General features: G+C 48.1%; 1 protein-coding gene across 5 annotated transcripts in view; it reads right to left on the bottom strand.

Annotated features, from left to right (window-relative positions):
- Positions 1–17,909, bottom strand: part of palld (palladin, cytoskeletal associated protein) — a 508,296-nt gene that overhangs the window by 228,151 nt on the left and 262,236 nt on the right. For all 5 annotated transcript variants that reach the window (XM_070877935.1, XM_070877956.1, XM_070877941.1 and 2 more), the window contains one exon: positions 3,821–3,887. In XM_070877935.1, the coding sequence (XP_070734036.1) occupies positions 3,821–3,887 (67 nt within the window). The remainder of the gene's footprint in view (positions 1–3,820; positions 3,888–17,909) is intronic.

The raw sequence follows: 17,909 nt of genomic DNA, 5'->3' as shown, positions 1-17,909 counted from the left end.
TTCACTAGGTTGATTCTGGAGCTGAGGGGCTTGACTTATGAGGATAGGTTGAGTAGTTTGGGCCTATACACATTGGGATTCAGAAGAATAAGAGGTGATCTTATTGCAACTTATAAGATATTGAGGGGCTCGACAAGGAGGATGCAGAGAGAATATTTCCACTTGTGGGGGAAACTAAAACTAGGGGACATAGCCTCAGAATAAGGGGCCGCCCATTTAAAACTGAGATGAGGAGAAATTTCTTCTCAGAGGGTTGTAAATCTATAGAATTCTCTGTCCCAGAGAGCTGTGGAGGCTGGGTCATTGAATATATTTAAGGCGGAGATAAACAGATTTTTGAGCGATAAGCGAGCAAAGGGTTATGGGGAGCGGGCAGGGAAGTGGAGCTGAGTCCATGATCAGATCAGCCATGATCTTATTGAATGGCGGAGCAGGCTCGAGGGGCCAAATGGTCTACGCCTGCTCCTGCTCCTATTTCTTATGTTCTTAAGTTTTCCGCCCCCACCCTATCAGACCTTGGATATGCAAAATACACTCCTCAGCGAAAGGTATGCCCAATGGCACCTTTGAAAAGAGCTGGGACTATATCTGGGATTAAGGACAAGTGCAGATATTGAATGTTGTGAGTGATGCCAAGTCTGAACAGCTCAAGAATTATTAACATTTTGTATCAGGGAAGACTGGAGCCTGAGGTACAGTTAGGTTGTTGTTCCCAAATTTTATCTTTTGAGGAAATAGTAAAACTTCTCCCTGGGAGTTAAATCAAGTATATTTTAGTATAAAAGGAACAATTTGGCCCTTCATACTCATCCTGGTGCTAGGAAAGGATAGTTCAACAATGGAACTATCTATTTGAAAAACGTTTCCCTACTCTTTTCCCATATCCTTTCTCTTCCTTGTCAAGTGCTGTCCTGTTACATGTTGTGATTTACGCGGATTGTTATCAAATGTGTAAGTTAGAGTCCGTGACAGAATGGTTAGCACATGGTCTATAGATGGAGCAAGCTTGAGGGGGCAAATAGGGCTTTATTCATTCTGGTTTTCAACAAAATGAGGGTAAACACCACATTCCTCTCCTGTTCTCTAAATTCACAACCCAACTACGATAAAAGACAAACTGCTACTATTCCACTGATAACCAGAGAGCAGCCTGGACACAGTCGTTCCTCTTCTACATGGAGACAAGTCCCTGGCCTCCATTTCACACCTCCTGCAGTGAGGTAGCACACATCAAACAAGTACACCATCTGACAACCCCTTACTGGAGTTGGTGGCCCATTGACAAATTCCACACCCAGTTGTTAAAGACCAATAGACTGATGAACAGTTTGGTAACATGATCATAGAATCATAGAACTTAACAGCACGGAAGGAGGCCATTTCGGCCCATCGTGTCCGCGCCGGCCGACAAAGAGCTATCCAGCCTAATCCCACTTTCCAGCTCTTGGTCCATAGCCCTGCAGGTTATGGTACTTCAAGTGCACATCCAAGTATCTTTTTAAACGTGGTGAGGGTTTCTGCCTCTACCACCCTTTCAGGCAGTGAGTTCCAGACCCCCACCACCCTCTGGGTGAAAACATTTCCCCTCAAATCCCCTCTAAACCCCCTGCCAATTACTTGAAATCTATGCCCCCCTGGTTGTTTATCCCCCTGCTAAGGGAAACAGGTCCTTCCTATCCACTCTATCTAGGCACCTCATAGCTTTATACACCTCAATAAAATCTCCCCTCAGCCTCCTCTGTTCCAAAGAAAACAAACCCCAGCTGATCCAATCTTTCCTCATTGCTAAAAATCTTCAGTCCTGGCAACATCCTCGTAAATCTCCTCTGTACCCTCTCTAGTCTATGATCTCTATGATCTCCACCAATATGACACACAGAGAGCTGGCATATAACAGGGACTGTTTTAAGACTATGCTCCGGAGAGCGATGGTCCTTATGTTGCTCGATATTAGGATGCAATGCACTTATGGAGTAGCAATTAAGCACTTGTGAATCATCCCAATTCCAGTTGCGTGCAAACTGTACAGTTAAACAGATGCTGCCGTAACTGCTAAGAATATCGCTTCATGGAATCATACACCGTAGAAGGAGGCCATTCGGCCCATCATGCCTGTACCGGCTCTTTGAAAGAGCTGTCCAATTAGTCCCACTGCCCTGATCTTTCCCTCAGCTCTACAATTCTTTTCTATTCAAGGAGCCGAAATTGCGCCCCGCCCCATTTACGGACAATGACAGGCACGAGGCGGGAGGGAGTTCCTGCGCCAGGTACGGAAGTCCCGCCCCGCAACCTATATTTGGCTCGTCGCCCCCGAGAGCAAGTGGAGCGCAAAATATGCAGCTTCAGGGGGGGCCTGCTACCAAAATTTCGCACCGGGTCTAAAACGGCTCGCTGTGCATGGTGATGGCTTCGTCATTGCCAGCGCACGGAACCGGTCGCTACCGGTCGGAGCGGGTTACCACCGCCGCTAAAGTCCCGCGGGATTGCGCGGGAATCGGTAGCGGCGCTGCGCCTGGGCAGAAAAGCGTTTGCATCCCGCTAATGGGAGGTGCAAATGCCCTGAATTTCTCCCCCTCAGTAGTTATCCAGTCATCCAATTTCTTTTTGAAAGTTACTTTTGAATCTGCTTCCACCGCCCTTTCAGGCAGCGCATTCCAGATCAGAACAGCACAGTAAACATTCTCCTCTCTCCTCTCTTTTATTTTGCCGATTATCTGTGTCCTTTGGTTACTGACCCTCCTATCAGTGGAAACAGTTTCTCCCTAGTAATAACTTTCGTAATTTTGAACACCTCTATTAAATCTTCCCTTGACCTTCTCTGCTCGAAGGAGAACAATCCCAGCTTCTCTGGTCTCTCCACGTTACTGAATTCCTTCATCCCTAGTATTGTTCTGCTAAACCTCTTCGACACCCTCTCCAAGGCCTTGGAGAGGTGTATGTGCATTACAGAATACAACAAATGTTTCAACATGGTGAGGTGCCCTCTTGCAGCAGTTGAAAGATAAGCCCAGTACAGATTGATCTGTGCAATGCTATAGATGTATCTGCAAGGTTGCTACTGGTATGATCCCCAGTCTCCCATCCCTTATATCGGGGGCTTCCACAGGCATTAGCAACTCACTCCGCCCAATTAAGAGTACCTTTCCTTAAAACAGTCCGGAAATCTTGTGCAAATGAATGAATCGGTCCATATGTCGGCAACACAGACAACATCATTTCTAGACAATATGTTTCTTTTACATTGCCTGGCCTGCTTCCATTAGCTCCACTGAGCATCTAAGAAAGGCCCCACCAAACACAGGTAGCTGGACGTACAGAAGCTCACACTAACATTGGTTTGACATGTTAAATTCAAAGCTTTACTTAAACAAATGCTACCACAGACCAGTCGAATCAATCGCATAGCAAGTCAGCTCAGTACTTACATCACGGCTGCGGTGATGAACTCAAAAATCCTACCTCACTCAGCTTTAATACCCTGCAAGCCAGCGCCTGCCATCATGCATCCTTTATCTACACTAGGTAGAAAAATACCTGTACCGCAAAATGCTTCTGTACAAAGAACATTGATGTTGTATAATTCACTATCAGAACATGCATTGCTAGCTGAAGTCTAATTACAAATGTCCCATTGCAACCTGATCTTCCAGTTAAGTATACTTACTGTTGGATTCATGAACACTTACACACTTATTGTTGGACTCACACACACTTACACACTTACTATTAGACTCACGCACACTTACACACTTACTATTAGACTCACACACACTTACTGTTGGACACATGCACACTTATTATTGGATTCATAGACACTTACTGAGGCATGACTCCGGCTTGTGACTTAAACATATTTCCCTCACCCTCCGAATCTGTGGAAGAAGCACCTAGACAGGAGGGAAGCAGAGCAGAGTTAGAGAGAGGTTTAACTTGCCTTTAAGTATGAGGAAGGATGAGGGTTTGCACCTTGGAATTGTCCTGGTCTCAGCCTTGGCAGGTGGCCATGAGAGTTACGTGCTGCTTTTGTTAACCAGTCTATGCGTGTGAGAAATGCAATCCAATTACAGAGCTGTTGTATAGACGTGTAATGGTGTGGCACACCCCGAACATCATTGGCACACACAGGAGCCTTGGGGGTTTTCCAGCTGTCTGATAATAAGGAGGGAGGTTTGCTTGCTGCTGGGATGAGTAATGGGGGGGAAAGCAGGTAAAGGATCTTTCATCCCGATCCTTCCAGATTCAGTCTTCTACACATAGCGGGACAAACATTAATGAGAAACGGTATTGGCCAGGCTTCAACTGCAGCCCATCATTAGCAGCACTGTCTATTATTACCTATCATTTGTCCTATTCTAAAAGTATAATTAGACTGAGAGACAGAGCTTAATTTGTCAATTCAACAGCAGTGGTCTTTGAAGTCTATTGGCGCCAACTCCATAGGATCGTCCCAGTGGTCAAGGAAGAGGCTCAGCAGAAAATGTCAGTTCAAACTTGCTGTGCAATAATTCTTCTATTAACTGAACTGAAAGCTTACGTAGCCACAGACCCAGTCATCCGAAAACAAGTTTACACGGTGGGAGCTCTTCGGAGTCTGGACCTCATTTTTAACAGCATGCAGTTGAAGATGTGAGGGAGGAAAGATGGTTTCAATGATAGATCCGATTGCTTCAGGCCGACAGATGGCTCACTTCCTCACTCTCACGCCAGGAGGTCAGAAGAATATAAGAAATAGGAGCAGGAATCGGCCATTTGGCCCCTCGAGCTTGCTCCGCCATTTAATAAGATCATGGCTGATCTGATCATAGACTCAGCTCCACTTCCCTGCCTGCTCCCCATAACCCTTTACTCCCTTATCGCTCAAAAATCTGTCTATCTCCACCTTAAATATATTCAATGACCCAGCCTCCACAGCTCTCTGGGGCTAAGAATTCCACAGATTTACAATCCTCTGAGAGAAGAAATTCATCCCCATCTCAGTTTTAAATGGGCGGCCCCTTATTCTGAGACTATGTCTCCTGGTTTTAGTTTTCCCTAGGAGTGAAATATCCTCTCTGCATCCACCTTGACGAGCCCCCATCTTATATGTTTCGATAAGATCACCTCTCATTCTTCTGAACTCCAAGGTGTATAGGCCCATTGAGATTGAAAGTTAAAATAGTTGTATAGACTTCAGAGTGTACCTAGAGGTGTGTCTTAAACCTGTAACTCCCCGGGCGGACAGACCTTATGTAAGCTCCAAACAGGCATTGCATTTGACCTATAAAGAAAGAACTTTCATTTATATAGTGCCTTTCACCACCTCAGGATGTCTCAAAGCAATCCGAGAGGCGGGAGTTCATGGAGTCGGGAGGCCTATAAAGGCCCAGCGGCAGCGAGAGGCGGTGGCAGTCCGAGAGGCGGGAGTTCATGGAGTCGGGAGGCCTATAAAGGCCCAGCGGCAGCGAGAGGCGGCGGCAGTCCGAGAGGCGGGAGTTCATGGAGTCAGGAGTCCTATAAAGGCCCAGTGTCAGCGAGAGGTGCCGGCAGTCTGAGAGGCGGGAGTTAGTGGAGTCAGGAGGCCTATAAAGGCCCAGTGTCAGCGAGAGGTGCCGGCAGTCCGAGAGGCGGGAGTTAGTGGAGTCGCGAGGCCTATAAAGGCCCAGTGTCAGTGAGAGGCGGCGGCAGTCCGAGAGGCGGGAGTTAGTGGAGTCAGGAGGCCTATAAAGGCCCAGTGTCAGCGAGAGGTGCCGGCAGTCCGAGAGGCGGGAGTTAGTGGAGTCGGGAGGCCTATAAAGGCCCAGTGTCAGCGAGAGGTGCCGGCAGTCCGAGAGGCGGGAGTTAGTGGAGTCGGGAGGCCTATAAAGGCCCAGTGTCAGCGAGAGGTGCCGGCAGTCCGAGAGGCGGGAGTTAGTGGAGTCGGGATGCCTATAAAGGCCCAGTGTCAGCGAGAGGTGCCGGCAGTCCGAGAGGCGGGAGTTAGTGGAGTCGGGAGGCCTATAAAGGCCCAGTGTCAGCGAGAGGTGCCGGCAGTCCGAGAGGCGGGAGTTAGTGGAGTCGGGAGGCCTATAAAGGCCCAGTGTCAGCGAGAGGTGCCGGCAGTCCGAGAGGCGGGAGTTAGTGGAGTCGGGAGGCCCTATAAAGGCCCAGTGTCAGCGAGAGGTGCCGGCAGTCCGAGAGGCGGGAGTTAGTGGAGTCGGGAGGCCTATAAAGGCGGACCCGGTGCAGCTTCAGCGGGGAGACAAAAAAGAAGTAGAAAGAAATTGAAAGGTGACGTCACAGCTAAGGGGATAAGTGATTGGCTGGTGATTGGTGAGTAGCTTTTCTTTTTTCTTTTCTATATCAGTAAGTAACATTTAGCATTGTTGTTGCCAATTTAAGTGTATCTAAGGGTTAAATCATGGCAGGACAGCTCGGACACGTGTTATGCTCCTCCTGTACTATGTGTGAAGTCAGGGACGCTTCCGGTGTCCCTGACGACTACGTGTGCGGGAAGTGCATCCACCTGCAGATCCTGACAGACCGCATTGCAGCACTGGAGCTGCGGGTGGATGAACTCTGGAGCATCCACGATGCTGAGAATGACGTGAATAGCACATTTAGTGAGTTGGTCTCACCGCAGGTAAAGTGTACACAGCCAGATAGTAAATGGGTGACCAACAGGAAGAGCAGTGCAAGGAAGGTAGTGCAGGGGTCCCCTGCGGTCATCTCCCTGCAAAACAGATACACCGTTTTGGGTACTGTTGAGGGGGATGACTCATCAGGGGAGGGCAGCAGCAGCCAAGTTCATGGCACCGTGGGTGGCTCTGCTGCACAGGAGGGCAGGAAAAAGAGCGGGAGAGCTATAGTGATAGGGGATTCGATTGTAAGGGGAGTAGATAGGCGTATCTGCGGCCGCAACCGTGACTCCAGGATGGTATGTTGCCTCCCTGGTGCAAGGGTCAAGGATGTCTCGGAGCCGGTGCAGGACATTCTGAAAAGGGAGGGTGAACAGCCAGTTGTCGTGGTGCATATAGGTACCAAAGATATAGGTAAAAAACGGGATGAGGTCCTACGAGACAAATTTAGGGAGCTAGGAGCTAATTTAAAAAGTAGGACCTCAAAAGTAGTAATCTCAGGATTGCTACCAGTGCCACGTGCTAGTCAGAGTAGGAATCGCAGGATAGCTCAGATGAATATGTGGCTTGAGGAGTGTTGCAAAAGGTAGGGATTCAAATTCCTGGGACATTGAAACTGGTTCTGGGGGAGGTGGGACCAGTACAAACCGGACGGCAGGACCGGAACCAGTGTCCTAGGGGGAGTTTTTGCCAGTGCTGTTAGGGAGGAGTTAAACTAATATGGCAGGGGGATAGGCACCTATGCAGGGAGACAGAGGGAAATAAAATGGAGTCAGAAGCAAAAGATAGAAAGAAGAATAGTAAAAGTGGAGGGTAGAGAAACCCAAGGCGAAAAATAAAAAGGGCCACATTACAGCCAAATTCTAAAGGGGCAAAGTGTGTTAAAAAGACAAGCCTGAAGGCTCTGTGCCTCAATGCGAGGAGTATTCGGAATAAGGTGGATGAATTAACTGCGCAGGTAGCAGTTAACGGATACGATGTAATTGGCATCACGGAGACATGGCTCCAGAGTGACCAAGGCTGGGAACTCAACATCCAGGGGTATTCAACATTTAGGAAGGATAGACAGAAAGGAAAAGGAGGCGGGGTGGCGTTGCTGGTTAAAGAGGAATTTAATGCAATAGTAAGGAGGGACATTAGCCTGGATGATGTGGACTCGGTATGGGTGGAGCTACGGAATACCAAAGGGCAGAAAACGTTAGTGGGAGTTGTGTACAGGCCACCAAGTAGTAGTAGTGAGGTTGGGGACAGCATCAAACAAGAAATAAGGGATATGTGCAATAAAGGTACAGCAGTAATCATGGGTAACTTTAATCTGCATATTGATTGGGCTAACCAAACTGGTAGCAATGCAGTGGAGGAGGATTTCCTGGAGTGTATTAGGGATGGTTTTCTAGACCAATATGTCAAGGAACCAACCAGAGAGCTGGCCATCCTAGACTGGGTGATGTGCAATGAGAAGGGACTAATTAGCAATTTTGTTGTGCGAGGCCCCTTGGGGAAGAGTGACCATAACATGGTAGAATTCTTTATTAAGATGGAGAGTGACACAGTTACTTCGGAAACTAGGGTCCTGAACTTAAGGAAAGGTAACTTCGACGGTATGAGGCGTGAATTGGCTAGAATAGACTGGCAAAGGACACTTAAACGGTTGACGGTGGATACACAATGGCAAACATTTAAAGATCACATGGATGAACTACAACAATTGTACATCCCTGTCTGGAGTAAAAATAAAATGGGGAAGGTGGCTCAATCGTGGCTAACAAGGGAAATTAAGGATCGTGTTAAAGCCAAGGAAGAGACATATAAATTGGCTAAAAAAAGCAACAAACCTGAGGACTGGGAGAAATTTAGAATTCAACAGAGGAGGACTAAGGGTTTAATTAAGAGGGGGAAAATAGAGTACGAGAGGAAGCTAGCAGGGAACATAAAAACTGACTGCAAAAGCTTCTATAAATATGTGAAGAGAAAAAGATTAGTGAAGAGAAACGTAGGTCCCTTGCTGTCTGACTCAGGTGAATTTATAATGAGGAACAAAGAAATAGCAGACCAATTGAACCAATACTTCAGTTCTGTCTTCACAAAGGAAGACACAAATAACATTCCGAATGTACTAGGGGACAGTGGGTCTAGTGAGAAGGAGGAATTGAAGGATATCCTTATGAGGCAGGAAATTGTGTTCAGGAAATTGATGGGATTGAAGGCCGATAAATCCCCAGGGCCTGATAGTCTGAATCCCAGAGTACTTAAGGAAGTGGCCCTAGAAATAGTGGATGCATTGGTGATCATTTTCCAACAGTCTATCGACTCTGGATCAGTTTCTATGGACTGGAGGGTAGCTAATGTAACACCACTTTTTAAAAAAGGAGGGAGAGAGAAAACGGGTAATTATAGACCAGTTAGCCTGACATCAGTAGTGGGGAAAATGTTGAAATCAATCATTAAGGATGAAGTAGCAGTGGATTTGGAAAGCAGTGACAGAATCGGACCCAGTCAGCATGGATTTATGAAAGGGAAATCATGCTTGACAAATCTTCTGGAATTTTTTGAGGTTGTTACTAGTAGAGTGGACAAGGGAGAACCAGTGGATGTGGTTTATTTGGACTTTCAAAAGGCCTTTGACAATGTCCCACATAAGAGATTGGTGTGCAAAATCGAAGCACATGGTATTGGGGGTAATGTACTGACATGGATAGAGAACTGGTTGGCAGACAGGAAGCAGAGAGTCGGGATAAACGGGTCCTTTTCAGAATGGCAGGCAGTGACTAGTGGAGTGCCGCAGGGCTCAGTGCTGGGACCCCAGCTCTTTACAATATACATTAACGATTTAGATGAAAGAATTGAGTGTAATATCTCCAAGTTTGTGGATGACACTAAACTGGGTGCTGGTGTGAGCTGTGAGGAGGACACTAAGAGGCTGCAGGGTGACTTGGATAGGTTAGGTGAATGGGCAAATGCATGGCAGATGCAATATAATGTGGATAAATGTGAGGTTATCCATTTTGGTGGCAAAAACACAAAGGCAGAATATTATCTGAATGGTGGCAGATTAGGAAAAGGGGAGGTGCAACGAGACCTGGGTGTCATGGTTCATCAGTCACTGAAAGTGGGCATGCAGGTACAGCAGGTGGTAAAGAAGGCAAATGGTATGTTGGCCTTCATAGCTGGGGGATTTGAGTATCGGAGAAGAGAGGTCTTACTGCAGTTGTACAGGGCCTTAGTGAGGCATCACTGGAATAGTGTGTTCAGTTTTGGTCTCCTAATCTGAGGAAAGACGTTCTTGCTATTGAGGGAATGCAGCAAAGGTTCACCAGACTGATTCCAGGGATGGCTGGGCTGTCATATGAGGAGAGACTGGATCAACTGGGCCTTTATTCACAGGAGTTTATAAGGATGAGAGGGGATCTCATAGAAACGTATAAGATTCTGACGGGACTGGACAGGTTCGATGCGGGAAGAATGTTCCCGATGTTGGGAAAGTCCAGAGTCAGGGGACATAGCCTTAGGATAAGGGGTAGGCCATTCACTCAGAGAGTTGTTAACCTGTGGAATTCCCTGCCGCAGAGAGTTGATGATGCCAGTTCATTGGGGGAGTTAGATATGGCCCTTATGGCTAAGGGGATCAAGGGGTATGGAGAAAAAGCAGGAAAGGGGTACTGAAGGAATGATCAGCCATGATCTTATTGAATGGCGGTGCAGGCTCGAAGGGCCGAATGGCCTACTCCTGCACCTATTTTCTATGTTTCTATGTTTACAGTCAGTGATGTACCTCAGAAGTGTAGGCACTGTTGTAATGGAGGTGACCTGCATTATATGGAAGAACGTGACCATGCAATGTGCCACTGCCTCCTGCCAAGCCTGGGAAAGGCAAATGAAAAGTTGCTGATAAAGTCACACATGCCCTGATGTTGAATCAGTACGAGGAGAAAGATTAGTGAAAGATCTCGTGAACTGTGTATACCGTGTTCGAACTCTGGGGCAAGACCAGGTGGATGGAAATTATCATTCATGGCCCTGTACATTCTTAAACTCTTAGTTTGCGTTATTGAAGGACAATGTCCTGTGCTGTTCTTCACACTTCAGTAAATTCTAATGGACCATGTGAGACTTTTTTGTATTAATCATATATTGGGATTGTTAAGAAGACCAGCGGGACAATGACAGATTCTAACCTTGGCTTGTAAGCTCTGGAATTCCCTCCCTAAACCGCTCTGCCTCTCTACATCTCCCTCTTCCTTTAAGATGCTCCTTAAAACCTACCTACTCCCCCTTCCTAATATCTCCTTATGTGGCTCGGTGCCAAATCTTATTTGATAACACTCCTGTGAAGCACCTTGGGATGTTTTACTACATTAACAACAACGGCAACTTGCATTTATACAGCAGCTTTAACATAGTAAAATATAGAAACATAGAAAATAGGTGCAGAAGTAGGCCATTTGGCCCTTTGAGCCTGCACCACCATTCAATATGATCATGGCTGATCATGCAACTTCAGTACCCCACTCCTGCCTTCTCCCCATACCCCCTGATCCCTTTCGTCGTAAGGGCCACATCTAACTCCCTCAACAACTTTCTGTGGCAGAGAATTCCAAAGGTTCACAATTCTCTGGGTGAAAAAGTTTCTCCTCATCTCGGTCCTATATGGCTTTCCCCTTATCTTTAGACTGTGACCCCTGGTTCTGGACTTCCCCAACATCGGGAACATTCTTCCTGCATCTAACCTGTCCAATCCCGTCAGAATTTTATATGTTTCTATGAAATACCCTCTCATTCTTCTAAATTCCAGTGAATATAAGCCTAGTTGATCCAGTCTTTCTTCATATGTCAGTCCTGCCATCCCGGGAATCAGTCTGGTGAACCTTCTCTGCACTCCCTCATTGGCAAGAACGTCCTTCCTCAGATCCCAAGGTGCTTCACAGGAGCATTATCAAACAAAATTTGACACCGAGCCACAAAGGGAGATATTGGGACATTGAACGTGGTATGTTTTAAGGAATATCTTAAAGAAGGAGAGAGAGAGAGATAGAGAGGCGGAGAAGTTTACGAAGGGAATTTCAGAGCTTTGGACCCAGGCAGCTGAAGGCATGGCTGCCAATCGTGGACCAATTAAAATCGGGGATGCACAAGAGGCCAGAATTGGAGGAGCACAGGTTACTCGGAGGATTGTATGGCTGGAGGAGGTTACAGAGGGAAGGAGAGGTGAGGCCATGGAATATTTTGAAAACAATGTGATAATTTTAAAATCTAGTCGGTACCAGATCGGAAGCCAGTGTAGGTCAGCGAGCACAGGGATGATGGGTGCAGCAGCGCTTGGTGCGAGTTAGGACATGGGCAGCAGAGTTGTGGATGAGATCAAGTTTAAGGGAGGCCAGCCAGGAGTGCATTGGAATAGTCAAGTCTTGAGGTAACAAAGGCATGGATGAAGGTTTCAGCGGAGGATGAGCTGAGGCAGGGGCGGAGACGGGCGATGTTACAGTGGTGGAAGTAGGCTGTCTTGGTGATGGATCGGATATCTAGATAACTTGTGCATTCGGAGACATGGACCATGTACAGTAGACATCTCAAGTCGCTGGCGAAATACCACCAGCGATGTCTCCGTAAGATCCTACCGGTCCCCTGGGAAGACAGAAGCACAAACATTAGCGTCCTCATCCAGGCCAACATCCCCAGCATTGAAACACTGACCACACTTGATCAGCTCTATTGGGCAGGCCACATTGTTCGCATGCCAGACACAAGACTCCCAAAGCAAGCGCTCTACTCGGAACTCGTCCACGGCAAACGGGCCAAAGGCGGCAGAGGAAATGTTTCAAGGACACCCTCAAAGCCTCCCTGATAAAGTGCGACATCCCCACCGACACCCTGGGAGTCCCTGGCGAAAGACTGCCCTAAGTGAAGGAAGTGCATCCAGGGAGACGCTGAGCTCCTCGAGTCTCATCGCCGAGATCGTGTAGAAATCAAGCGCAGGCAGCGGAAAGAGCATGCGGCAAACCAGACTCCCCGCCCACCCTTCCCCTCGACCACTATCTGTCCCAACTTGACAGAGACTGCAGTTCTCATATTGGACTGTACAGCTACCCAAGAACTCATGCTAAGAGTGGAAGCAAGTCTTCCTCGATTCTGAGGGACTGCCTATGATGATGATGCATTGAGGAATTGAGAGCGAAATTTCTCCAAGTGAAAAATCAAGAGAATTCCTGTCGTACTCCAATGACCTACTAATGAAATTGTGGGAAGACACAGGTTTGAAGCAGCTGATTTTGTGAATGAGAGAAACACAGACATTCTGTCAAGTCTCAGTAAGACGAATGTCTCCACTCCTTCACGGCCCTTGGGCTATTTCTGGCCCAGGTGCGCAGGCTATCTGGCACTTAGCCTAGACAGCTCAGTCTGTGAGTGTCTATGTACTCATCTCTGAGTCGGCAGGTTCAAATCCCACTGCAGAGACTTGATCAAAATCGAAGCTGGCTCTGCAGTGCAGTACTGAGGTAGCGTGGCATGGACAGAGCTTCCGTCCTTCAGTTGAGACGTTAAACCGAGGCCTCGTCTTCCCTCACAGGTGGGCACAAAAGAGCCCATAGCAGTCTCGAAAGAAGAGCAGGGGACTTCTCCCTCTTGTCCTGGAAAATACTTATCCCTCAACCAACATCACTTAGAAACAGATAATCTGGTTAGTTATCTCATTGCTGTTGGTGGGAGCTTGCTGTGCACGAATTGGCTGCTGCGTTTCCTACATTACAACAGTGACTTCACTTCAAAGGTATCCCATTGGCTGTAAAGTGCTGTGGGAGGTTGTGAAAGGCACTAGATCAATGCAAGTCCTTTCTTTTCTAACGATTCACTGATTTGTTTGAAATTTGCTTGTCTAGTGGTTTGGATCGAGCTGTTGCCTCAATGGTGGATAAATCTTAAATCAAAGCAGCAAGGAGCCATTTGCTTGAAATGCTTGGCAATTTACGGGAAGGGTGACTTGATTTAATCTTCGGATGCCGGCGTCGAGCTCCTGTGACACGTGTCCCAAAGCAGCCCTTGCAGACAGAGAGCTTGGACAATCCTGCACCACACCACTGTGAAGACATCTGGGGAGGGAGGGGGCGTTGGGGAACGAAACCTGAGTTTGTACATTCCTGAAAGGCACTGGGCACATTACTGCCCAGTCGTGTCAACTACACATCAACAACAACAAAACAAAGCCTGTCCTCAGAACAGCAACCCATGGAAAAAGATCTTTGGCCCAGAGCAGCAGATACTCTTACAGTTGACTATAAATCTAGATGCATCTGTTTGAGACTTTCCTAGAATACTCTTTACTGTGCTGTGTTCATTGCCACCAGTTCATACGCTAGCACCCATGCAATTCCCACAGTGCAACAGTCCCGTCCCCCTGATCTACCACAAGATAACAGCAACAACTTAATTTATATAGCGCCTTTCACATAGTAAAACATCCCAAGGTGCTTCACAGGTGCATTGCCAAACAAAATTTGACACCGAGCCACACAAGGAGATATTAGAAAAAAGGTAGGTTTTAAGGAGCGTCTTAGCACAAGAACATAAGAAATAGGAGTAGGCCGTACGGCCCCTCGGGCCTGCTCTGCCATTTAATACGATCATGGCTGACCCGATCATGGACTCAGCTCCACTTCCCCGCCCGCTCCCTATAACCCCTTATTCCCTTATCGGTTACGATAAGGCTTACAGGAGGAGAGAGAGGTAGAGAGGTGGAAAAGTTTAGGGAGGGAGTTCCAGAGCTTAGGGCCTAGGCAGCTGAAGGCACAGTCACCGATGGCAAGAAATTAAAATTGTGGACGCGCAAGAGGCCAGAATTGGAAGAGCGCAGAGATCCTGGCGGGTTGTAGGGCTGCAGGAGATTACAGAGGGACGAGGATGTGGAGGGATTTGAAAATAAGCGTGAAAATTTTAATATTAAGGCGTTGCTGACTCGGGAGCCAATGCAGGTCAGTGAACATGGTGGGTGTCATGTATGTAGACCATGTATACTAACTGTATAGTCACATAAGGTGTGCCACCAGAGGGCACTGCGGTGGGAGACCTGAGGGCCACCTGCATAGGTGTGCAGGGCCCAGTATAAAAGGCTGCCCACCATGCTTGTGCCTCACTCTGGAGTTACAATAAATGGGACGAAGGTCACAACAGCTCAAGTACAATACTAGACCTCGTGGAGTCATTCATAAAAGTATTAAAGACATAACAACTGGCTACGAGATTACGAACTTTTACGCAAAAATGACTAACGTTGGTGAATTAGAAAAGTTCTCAGAGGGTGAAGATTGGGAAGCTTTTACGGAGCGGCTCAACCAATATTTTGTAGCAAACGACCTGTTAGGCGATGATCCGGCCATGCTGGCAGATAAGTGCAGAGCTATCCTGTTGACCAGTTGTGGGCCCGTGGTCTACGGCCTCGTCAGGGACTTGCTGGCACCAGAGAAAACAATGACCAAGTCATACGAGGAGCTGAAAGTGCTAATTCGGGACCAACTCAAACCGAAGGGGAGCATCCTCACGGCCAGGCATCGATTTTATACACACCGCCGCCCCGAGGGCCAGGAGATCGCGAAGTACGCTGCCGACCTCGGAAGCTGGCAGGACCGTGTGAATTCGGCGCATCCTTCGCCGATGCATTGCGGGACGTCTTCGTAATTGGCATCGGTCATGAGGCCCTTCTTCACAGGCTACTGTCTGCCGAAACCACCGGCACTCTGCAGAATGCCATCGGCATCAGCCAGGCGTTCATGACCTCAAGCTGCAGCTCCAAGCAGATGATGACACACTCTCAGGACTCAAACCCGGCAAGTACTGTAAATAGAATGGCGCCTTTCACAGGCAGAACTGTTGAACGTGAATTTGCCCAGGGCAGAGCGTACAGGTCCTCGAGTCCTTTAACTCAGAGTCTGCCGAGGGGTGCAAACGTAAGTCAAGTAGCATCATGTTCGCGTTGCGGAGGTAATCACAGGGCTCATCAGTGTCAGTTCAGAGACTGTGTGTGCAAAGGCTGCAGCACAAAGGGCCACCTCCAGCAAATGTGCCTCACCACGTGGATCAGCAGATGGCTGTGAATCCAGCGTGGATTACAAGGAGATGGCTAGAGAGGCGCAGCTCAGTCCCAGGACAAAACATATGCACCACAGATTGTCCTCTAGTGATAATGAAAGTCGAGATAAATGGCGTTCCTGTCTTCATGGAAGTGGACACAGGGGCGAGTCAGTCAGTAATGAGCCAGGATGCCTTTGAGAGGCTTATGGAACGATCAAGCTGAACGACCCAAGCTGGTCCCGTTTCAGGCAAAGCTCCGCATCTACACCCAGGAACTGCTATCAGTTGTTAGTAGTGCGGATGTAATTGTATCCCATGATGGCGTGGTGCGCAATTTACCATTATGGATTGTTTCAGGTGATGGAACAAAGCTACTTGGAAGAAGGTGGATGGGGAAGATTCATTGGAACGGGAAAAACTTCATCACGTGATCGACGTACCCCATGTTCAGAGGCAGAGCAAACCCCACCTTCGGTTGGACCAGGCACCGGAGAGCAGATCCGTGCAGCCCCCGAGGCACAGATCGCTCATCACGACTGTGTGGCGTTGATCTGGCCGAGACGACCTGAACGCACCTTCCCAGTTTCAGTGGCAGGACTCCTGGGGAGGAAGATTGGATCCGAGGGCGCCTTCCAAGCTTCAGTGATAGAATCCCTGGGAAAGAAGATCGCGGCAGTCGACATCATGAACAGGGAAAAGATGGCATCCAAACCATGAGGTGCAGCGCTAATGGGGCAATGACACATGGTTCCACGCAAGGAAGACGATTGGGGTAAAAGTATTAAGGCCATTTTAAAGGAGGCCAGCAACCCGCCTGCTTGAAATTGGTAACCAATGTAAAAGTCCAGCTGTAATGAGCAAAATGTTGTTGAGCAATGTCGGGTGCAAATTGCAATCAGCCAATGTAGCGGGCGAACACCGAACGGTCGTATACAGGTCCAGCGGGCTACCCAGTGCTGTAGCCTGCTTTCCCGGGACCAGAATGATGAATCATAAAGTGTCCCCACAGCTGACAGAAGTAGACAAGCCACAAACCCACTCGCCACCACGGCAATGCCCAAGAGCGAAGGGTCACCCCCAACGGCTCCTCCGAACGGGACCTGGACCAGCCAGGATCCCAAACTAGAGAGTGCTCACAACAGTGCCCTCAAGGAAAGCGAGTCAGCAGTCCCCTGCTAGAGAAGACGAGGCAGCCCCACCGTCGCTTAGACGAAACGCTCACTCGCTCAGACCGCTTCCCAGGGAGCAGCAGCGACACTGTGCAAACGAAAATGACAGTGAGGTCACAGACACATCAGCGGTCTTTGGGCCTGCCCGACACTAGGAGTAATGGCAAGAGCCCTGAGCTCTGAGCAAAGTGAGCTCACCTCGCCCACAGACCCACTAGCATGGGGCACTGCACCGCCACCAGACGACCTTGATCTCATCCGGCCGTGCTGGAACTAGACTGTTCTTGTATACCTGTACTGAGATACATGTACTGATCATGTAAATGTACCACACAAAAAGAAACGCAACTGTAATCCACCCAACAAATGTACCAAGATGTAAATGTAAAACCCATGTGATGAACTTGAATGCAACTTACATGTAACGGGCCATTAGCATGATCTCTGTGTGGGGGGGAGAATGGAGTAGTCATGGATTCACAACCAGAAACCATGGGGATCTCCACTGGCAACAAATCTCACTACCAACCCACCCAAGCTAGAAGCAACCCTCCAATGGTCAACCAGGAAGAGCAAAGCCCCGGTCACCGTCAATGTATGAGTGGATTTGCATTAAAGACTTGGGGGGAACTGATATCACGTATGTAGACCATGTATACTAACTGTATAGTCACATAAGGTGTGCCACCAGAGGGCACTGTGGTGGGAGACCTGAGTGCCACCTGCAGAGGTGTGCAGGGCCCAGTATAAAAGCCTGCCCGCCATGCTTGTGCCTCACTCTGGAGTTACAATAAATGGGACGAAGGTCATAGCAGCTCAAGGACAATACTAGACCTCGTGGAGTCATTCATAGGAGTATTAAAGACATAACAGTGGGGGTGGGACTCGGTGTGAGTCAGTACAAACCGGACGGTCTGTACCTGGGCAGGACCAGAACCAATGTCCTAGGGGGAATGTTTGCAAGTGCTGTTGGGGAGGAGTTAAACTAATATGGCAGGGGGATGAGAACCTATGCAGTGAGACAGAGGGAAATAAAAGGGAGACAGAAGCAAAGGTTAGAAAGGAGAATAGTAAAAGTGGAAGGCAG

The sequence above is a fragment of the Pristiophorus japonicus genome, chromosome 1, assembly GCF_044704955.1.
Source record: "Pristiophorus japonicus isolate sPriJap1 chromosome 1, sPriJap1.hap1, whole genome shotgun sequence".
NCBI lineage: Eukaryota > Metazoa > Chordata > Chondrichthyes > Pristiophoridae > Pristiophorus > Pristiophorus japonicus.
Note: the sequence above shows the minus strand (reverse complement) of the source record. Positions and strands in the feature narration are given on the sequence as shown.